At 46.2% G+C, this 8291-nt stretch overlaps 1 protein-coding gene across 3 annotated transcripts in view; it reads right to left on the reverse strand.

Moving 5' to 3' along the window:
* Nucleotides 1-5325, reverse strand: part of HPSE2 (heparanase 2 (inactive)) — a 704554-nt gene extending 699229 nt beyond the window's left edge. The window contains exons 1-2 of one of the 3 annotated variants that reach the window (XM_021072269.1): nucleotides 4914-5325; nucleotides 1834-1991 (exon numbers count right to left, since the gene is read on the reverse strand). In XM_021072269.1, coding sequence (XP_020927928.1) covers nucleotides 1834-1991; nucleotides 4914-5203 — 448 coding nt within the window. In that variant the 5' untranslated portion in view covers nucleotides 5204-5325. Of the gene's footprint in view, nucleotides 1-1833; nucleotides 1992-2622; nucleotides 3798-4913 lie in introns of those variants that run through there. The other 2 variants (XM_021072270.1, XM_021072271.1) reach the window with 2 other exon arrangements.

Below are 8291 nucleotides of genomic sequence, written 5' to 3' on the forward strand. Positions count from 1 at the left end.
CATGTTGGACAAAACAAGAAAAGGATTCCATATGGAATGATCCTGTACTAGCCCCTGAAGTGGTGGGAGGATTGAGGATGACCTCTTAGATCTTTTCCATTTCTGATTTTTTTTTTTTAATTCTATGAAGTTTTATGGGGCAAGGCCCTTTGCCAATTTCCTTTTTCTCCATGATGCCAACTTTCTCCTTTTACAAAGGGAAATAAATTGTATCGTTCATTTTAAGCAGATCTTGCATTCTCAATGAATAGGTAATATAATCCTAGGTATAAGTTTGGGAGAAAAAGGCTAATTCCTTTTAATAGTCCTCTTTTCCCACAGTGGTTCCTTACAAGTTTTTCCACAAACTAAAGAGGAAGTAGTTCAAACGGACTCAAAGAAGAGCAGTCTCATCAGGAAAAACATTAATACTCTCTCTTCTTGTATCTGAACAGAGTTGACAGTGACCCGGGGAGCTATAAAGCCCTGGGTCAAATTACCATCAGAGCTGCTGTTTAGGATTATCTTTTACCTTTCAGCATTTTATGCTGAGTGACAGCAAAATCTACTTGCAATCCACATGTTTATGGCAATGACATTTACCTTTGAAAAGATGTAGCCTTAAACACCTACACACTTGGCAAATGTTGTAAAAGGGTAAGTCTTACTCATGATTCAAACTCAAGAAACCTCAGCCTTGCCCTCTTTCTGCAGTTCGGCACTTTAAAAAAAAAAAGAAAAAAAAAAAAGTTTCTCAGCCAACCTTGAAATAGATCCTAACTTTCCAGAATTCCCATTCAGTGAAAGCCCCAGAAAACACAACGGCATTTCCTTGCTTTGCTGATTTATAAGGACAAGATGTAACAAAATCCAGGGAGCTCTAAGAACCTGCCCCTAAGCTCTTTAAAAATAAAACTGTAGCTCACTTATAAGAAGGGACAGCAGGGCAGAGATAGCCCTCCAAGACTGGACACTAATGCCTCTTCTATCCAATCTAAACAACCTAAGTGGCTGAAGACCCATGGACTGCTATCTTGCCTATTTGAAAATCTGTCCCTCTACCCATAGAGAAACTTCATAGATACTAACACCAAAACCCATAAACGATATTTTAAATATAATTTTCATTTTAGGTTAGGTTAGACTGTTCTAACCTAAAAAGACTGGCCTCTCACAATGGAATAGGATTTGGAGTTTTCAAAGCCTGCATAACACTTAACTCATCTAACCCTGGCAGGAAAGGCTGGCATTTATAAGTCCATTTTAAAACTGAAAATATATATATATATATATGATTCTCAAATTAGAAATTAGGTGGTCTAAAGGAAAACCCACTGAGATTTTCAAACCTTCCCAAACAAGGGACCAATCTAAAAAGGGTTAGAAGGCTTCAGAATGGGTTTCATAAAAAGGCTAAAAGCATCCATTAGCCTCATCTCAGGAAAGCAAGAAATAAGAAAAACAAAAAGACATTTTTTTTCTATAATTTGAAAAAGGAATAGCGACCCTGATCCATTAGCAGCCTGTGAACCTGACTGAATTTTCTCAAAAAACCCACTGAACCTTCTTCCCCCAGGGCTAGCATGCCAGAAGTTTTGGCTACTAGTTCTTGGCCTCTGAGACAGCCACCCAGAAGAAGGCAGGCAGCCTGAACAAGTACAACATGATGAGCTCCCTTTTCCTAAGCATGTCAGGAGTCCCACGCTCCAGTGTCCCCTAGCCTTAGCTACCAATTTTTCAAGTGCTTCAACCTGACCCTCGTCCAAATCTGCACTCCCACACACACACACCGACTGCTCACTCCTAATCCCCAAACTTCCCCCACCCCGCAAGAGTGGGAAACAAGTTTCTCACCATCCTCATAGTTTTTGAGATAATAATCCGGGCCGGGGCCCCCGCGGCTTTTTGCCGGGTTCCTCAGGTTCTGGAACTGCAGAAAGTCGGTCCTTTTGCCCCCGAAGCGCAAAAAGGCAGGCGAAAGTCCCCGGGCCAGAGTCACCAGACGTTTGGAGCTGCAGGGGTAGAGAAGGAAAAAGGAAAGGATCCGAGGGACCGAAGAGAGGGCTCGGGGCACCAGCTAGGCCCTCTTCCCACTCTCTGCGGCGTGCCTGGCGCCCCAGCCCGCCCAGACTTGGGCCTCCGGACTTCGGGGGCTACGCCTCCTGTCCCCAGCCAGCCGCAGCCCCCTCCCTCAGGACCCGACGAAGCTCGCCAAAGGTGGTATTTACTAAGAGTTAAACTGCGTTTGTTAACAATGTGTGCACGGGGTGGGGAGTACACTTCTGCTGAGAACACCGGGCTAAAGCGCAGTTGCTGGGCTTCTGCCCCTGCCAGGAAAGCGCTCCAGGAGGAGACGCGCAGCGCGAGGATGCCGGCTCCGACTTTTGCCAAACTTCTAGGCTTAAAGAAGGGACCTGCTCCTCCTCTGCCCCAGGAACACCGCAGCCTTTGTGGAGAAGGTGAAACCTGCCTTCTTTCAGAGACTAGGAACCTGAGTTCAAGTTCTGATTTTTTTTTTAATGCCAAAGTTGATTTTCCTTTTCCACTAACTTATAACAACCGCATGTTATCTGACAAAGCTCCTGAGCAAAAGAGATACCCAGGGTAAATCCTTGTCTTTATAAGAACACTCTCCACCCCCACCTTGCAGAGGAAAAACAGTCCCTCTTTGGCCCGTGAAATAATTCAGCTCGATCCCTGGAAAGGTAACGTCCTCCTCTCCACCCCCTGAGTGGGGCTCCATCTTTTTTCCTTCCCACCGAGGCCCTCTGGAAGCTCGGGGTGAGTGAAGTTTCCTGAAAAGTAGAATCTGCTCCTCTAAGAAATTCGAGCAGCATCAGAACAATAACGTTTGCATCTATTTAGGTTTAGGATTTCCATAAATAGGTCTTTAAAAAGCCATGCTTTTAATTCAGGAAGCGGTAGAGAAGGAGCAATGCAGATGCTCTTAAAGCTAAGGGCATCAGCTGTTGTTCTGGATCTCTAATTATCTTTAACGCTTTGCTGGTTCGGGTTCTTTAAATCCAAATCCAGATGGTACTAGTGAGTATCATAAAGGCTGAGGATAGGAAAGGAAAAGAAAACAAAACAAAACAAAACCGAGACTCCAGTTGCGGAATTTGACAAACGTAGTGGCAGACCCGAGAAGTCCGGTAGCTGGAAGGGTCTTGGCCAAGGACTCAAGACCGCGTTCCGGGGCGGGCGCAGTCGCGAGTCGTGTGGGCCCACGGCGGGCAGAGGAGAGGTCCGCGAGGGTCCCGCCCGCGCGGAAACCGCATTTCCAAACAACGGTCCACCGGAAGCCTGCACTGCCAATGCAAAACGCCCCGCCACAGCTTCTTCCCCGAAAAGCCTCCTTCCACAGTCTTTTCTGCGGCAAGCACTTAGCAAGAATGAGAGGTTTGTTTTTTGTTTTTTTTTTTTTGTTGGTTTTTTTTTGGGGGGGGTGCTTAAGATCAGAAGAAAAAGAACCCCGAATGAGTCCGCGCAGCTCAAGAAGTGCAATGCAAGTGGGGCGTGCTCCCCCACCTCCGGACGAGCTCACAGACAAGCTGCTGCACGGAAGAGCTTCCGAGGAGGAACCCGGGCCGCGCAGAGCTGTTCCCGCCCTCCCAGCGAAGGCACCGGCAGGAACCCAGATGCCTAGGCTGCAGCACGCACTCGTCCTCCCGCAAAGCTCGCTACACGTGGAAGGAGCGCTCCACACAGCTCCTCCCGCTACCTACAGCGTCCGGTGATCCGGCCAAGGCCAAGGGAGACTCCGAGAGCTGAGGGGCGGGTGCAAGCGAGAAGCAATCTCGAATTTTGCAGAGTGAAAGATACTCACGAAAGATGCGCGGCGAACGCAGCCTCGGTAAAGAAGTAAGATTGAGAGCGCTCGGAGCTCTTCAAGGGAGTCCACAGCTGAGGCTCCAATTTGGAGGGAATTTTTAAAAACTGAACACTTGGATTCGATATTGCAGACCATTTATTTATTTATTTGCAATGCAACTCTGTCCCTGTTGGGAAGGGATCGTGGTTGCCTAACTGGTTAACATTAACAACCCGAGATGAGGGTGAGCTCAATTAGACTCCAAGCCCTAGAGTAATGGAGAGTTCATGATCATCAACCTCCCGGTTTGCTAATCCGCCGGTGCCGAGTTCGGACCTCGGAAACATCCCCGGAGTATTTCTAGGACCCTTTTCGCTCTCCTTATATATGCCACAATCGGAGCAAGTAATTTTTTTTTCCTTTAAAGAAAAACTCAACTATGTAGTTACCGCAGGAGATTCAAGGAGGAGGGACTGGGGGGAGGGGGGCATTCCGTCTATAAAAAGCATCTTACAACGTTCTGAAGTCTGAAGACATAGTGGAGGATATAAAATTAAAAATTAAAAATCCAATCCAACTTGCCCACCGCTCAAGCCTCTGCTTAAATTCGTTTTCTGTCTTGGGAATGTGAGAGAACTGACGAAACGATCATTCCGTGGAAAATTCCACTTTCGTGCGATCCCAGCTTAAACACTCACAGACACACGCAGACACGCACTGTCTCTCACACACACCCATTCCTCTCAGGTCTTTGTTGCTCGAGACCTTTTCTTCGCTTTTGTAACTGCCCTGAACCTCTTGTTTCTTTTCAGAAGGAGACGGGGAGGCTAATTGTGGATATATGTAAGCACAACATTTTTTCAGTCATAACTGATAAGTTTCTGAAATGCCTTCTGCATTGCAAACATGTGCATCTTAATAGAAAACATTGCTTTTCTCAATCACAGTTACAGCCTCACAGCAAATATTCCAGGAGGAGAAAAACCTTTCTTCTCTTTGAAACATCCACTTGGCTTATTTTCTTCTTCTTCTTCTTCTTCTTCCCCCTTTGGAAAGGGGGTAGGAAGGGGTGGGGGTTGTTACTTAAAAAAAAAAAAATGATCTATCGAAGCCCCTGCCTTACCTTAAGAAATCGAGCCAGCCATCATGAATGATGGACGGATCCAGCTGCAGAGAGAGGAAGTTCTCATTGACTGTTCTGACTGGGTTCTTGGTGCTCACATCAAGTAGAATCAGGGTCTTTTCCTTCAAACCTGGAGCTCTGTCTACAGGCAAGGGTCTCCTGTCTCCAGCTTGGGAGGAAAGGGAGAGATGGAGCAACAGAGCCAAGAAGAGAGCCACCGGGGCTAGGCACGCAGGGGGGCGGGAGTTGCTGGAGGGCATGGCTTCAGGGAAGGCACAGAGCACCCTCATTAAATCCCTCTGATTTAAACCTCTCTTCCTACAGGGTCTCGCTGGTGACTAATTGTCCTTATCTAAAGTGTGTGTCTGTCTGCCTTTTTCCCCCCTTTTTTCCCTTCCTCCCCCCCCTTTTTTTTTTCTACAGTGTTTTGGTGCTGGTGGAGCGAACTCACGCCCCTAGCCAGCCTTCTCAGCGACTCGTGCCAAGAGTACTCGTTCACCAGCACCGCCCCTTTAAGAGATTCCGACTGCAGACATTTTTTAACTTTTTAAAGGTAAAGGGGTGGGTGGGAGAGGCGGGAAGAAGAAGGAAGGGGTGGCGTTGTACCCTCCAAATTTAACCCTCTAGGATCGGAAGCGGAGGGAGAAATCCAAACAGTACAGTTGTAACGTTTCGGGTACCGGGCGGGTCGTCTGTTTTTCTTTCCCTCCCGGCAAGGCTCTGGGGAAGGCGGTTCTAGCTCCGACCCCAACGCGAAAGCCCCTGCGCCAGGACTGGGCTTGCTGGAGTAGAGTCCAGCACCAGTCCCGCGCCTGTTGGTCCAGACAGCTTCAGGCATTTCGTGGGCTCTGGCTCCGGGCCCTTTCCTTTGGGATGAAGCAGCAAGATAAAGGTTGGTTAAGGGGTCTTGCGTTGGCGACTGTGATTCCCTGCCAAAGCACAGAGGGCAGAGGAAAACTCTATGGACACAAGTATGGACTTCTGTGCTGAGCTGGGCAGCCACACAGAAGCTACTTCTGACCTTGATAAGTCAAAGGAAGAGTGACCAGAAGGAATACAGAGAGTGACCAAGTCAAAGGGCTTATCCGCCCATAGAAGCAAAGGGCCCATGCTGTGTGTGACTTCATTCTGCCTGCAGCCAAGGCGAAAGTGTCTTGGGAGATTCAATGTACGGCCAACTTTTAGGCCAAGTCAAAGCAACCCGGCCTGTATCTGGGTAGTCTGGGTGGCGCTGTGCTCATCTGAGCCACTTGGCTACTCTACTCCACTGCAATAGGAGAGCTGACCACCACCCCCCAGCCCCTCCTTTAGGTCAAACTTGGGCTTACCCCTCCCGCAGGGAAGTGTGCTGTTCTGGTGCAAGAATGGATCAGAGTGACACAATTTGGCTTTCAAACTTAGCCAGAATCTACCCACTCATAGCTCCAGGAGGTGCCAGAACAGCCAGGGGCTGCAAGGTACACCACCTGCCCTAGCTCATGGAGCCCAACCTGCAGCCCCCATCAGATGGAGCCCCGGTTCCCCAACTAAAGCCTGGAAAAGAGGCCAGGCCTGGTTTGCTGCATTCACACCATCAGCGCCACTTTTTGCTTTTTTCTGGAACAAAATGGGCCTTCTACTTGGCAGATGAAGAGAACTACTTCATGCAGTGTAGGTATGCATCCCAGGGCCTTCTGATATCAAACAGGCAAAACTCTTAAAACGCTGAGCCAAGGTTCTCCCCAAGGTTTCATGAGCCAAGGGCAGCTGCCAACAAACAAATGGCAACCTATCTCTACTTTCCTCCCCACAGACAGGATTAGGGAATCTGAAAAGAGCTGAAGTGGATAATCTTCAATTGAGGTTCCCTAAGGAGTTTCTACCAAACTAAGCAGCTGAGAAATACAGAGGTTAGGTTGGTTAGACTGGGAAATGCCATGAGGACCTTCTACAAGTAGGACTGCATAAAATAAGGCCAAAGGAGAAAGAAAATCCAAAGCATATTATTTAAAGATGATTTTTTTTTTTTTTAGGGCTGCACTGGTAGCATATGGAAGTTCCCAGGCTAGGGGTCAAATCAGAGGTGCAGCTGCTGATCCAAGCTGCATCTGTGACCTACACCACAGCTTGAGACAACGCCAGATCGTTAACCCACTGAGCAAGGCCAGGGACTGAACCCACATCCTCATGAATACTAGTCAGGTTCTTAACCCACTGAGCCACAATGGAAACTCCTAAAGATGATTTTTAAAACCAAGATGTTAATATACTGAAGAATCAGATATGGGTTCTGGCCCTAAGTAAGGCCTGCTTCCTTCAGTTCCTTAAAATTTCTAACATACCTAGATTCTTAAAAATTTGTGTGTTTCTGTGTAGGGGTGTGTGGTATGGTGTTAAATTCCAGTAGGAATTATTATAATTTAAAAATGTGCACTGAACACCTCTTAGAGATGGTGACAGACTGGTTTTTATCTATCTTTGTATCTCCAGACCCAGACACATATTAGGCAATCAACAAATGCCTGTGAGCTAAATTAATGGTAAATCAAATCATGCTCAACACACTAAAATCATATACTGCTCTCAGGAAGAATGTGAAAATAAATACATTCATATTTGTAGTTGTCACAGAAAACTTTTAGGTTTCTGTTCAGTAATTTGTTTTCCCTTTTATTAGCATTTTCCTGGTCATCAGCTTTAGGAAATACTTATCTTGCAAATTCAGAGGCCATTTGTTCATTGCCTATATTCAGCATTAAAACTAATTACATATTTTTAACAAGGAGCCAGGCTCTCCAAGGGCCTAAACACCCCCTGCATTACAAGTGAAATGTACTTTTGGAAGCTACATTAGTTGAGGCCAAAGGAAGACCACCTGAATGAATGAAATCACTCACCCACTAGATGTCTGTAATTAATATGCCTTTCAAAAACACCTGCCCTTGTGACTAAGAATGAACTTGGGTATAAGAAGAATCTGCTTAATTATGAATTTTATCCACAGTTTTAGTAAAACCCAACCATTCTGTAATTGTTTGGTAGCCCAGGTGCTGTAACCAGTATTTAATGTTTTTCAGAAGAACCTATATGTAGTATAAAAATCAAACCCAACATAACAGTGCTTTTTTCTTAATTCCTGATGAAAACAATCTCTCTAGTCTGGCCATTGAAATTCTATGGTCATGCCCAGCCTGAGGACACTGAGGCAAATAAAGTGATTCAATAACATTTAAGGAGTTCTAGATAGCCCTGGTTGACTCTGAAATGACCTGATTATTTGGTCTTTTGGTCTAGTTTAGGTATAGCTCTCCACAGGGCTATTCTTTCCAAATAGCACCCCCTCCCATATCATGGTTTTTGTCTTTTCTCTCATCTAACCCGAAATTATATTCTGTAAAT

The sequence above is a fragment of the Sus scrofa genome, chromosome 14 (assembly GCF_000003025.6).
Source record: "Sus scrofa isolate TJ Tabasco breed Duroc chromosome 14, Sscrofa11.1, whole genome shotgun sequence".
Classification (NCBI taxonomy): Eukaryota; Metazoa; Chordata; class Mammalia; order Artiodactyla; family Suidae; genus Sus; species Sus scrofa.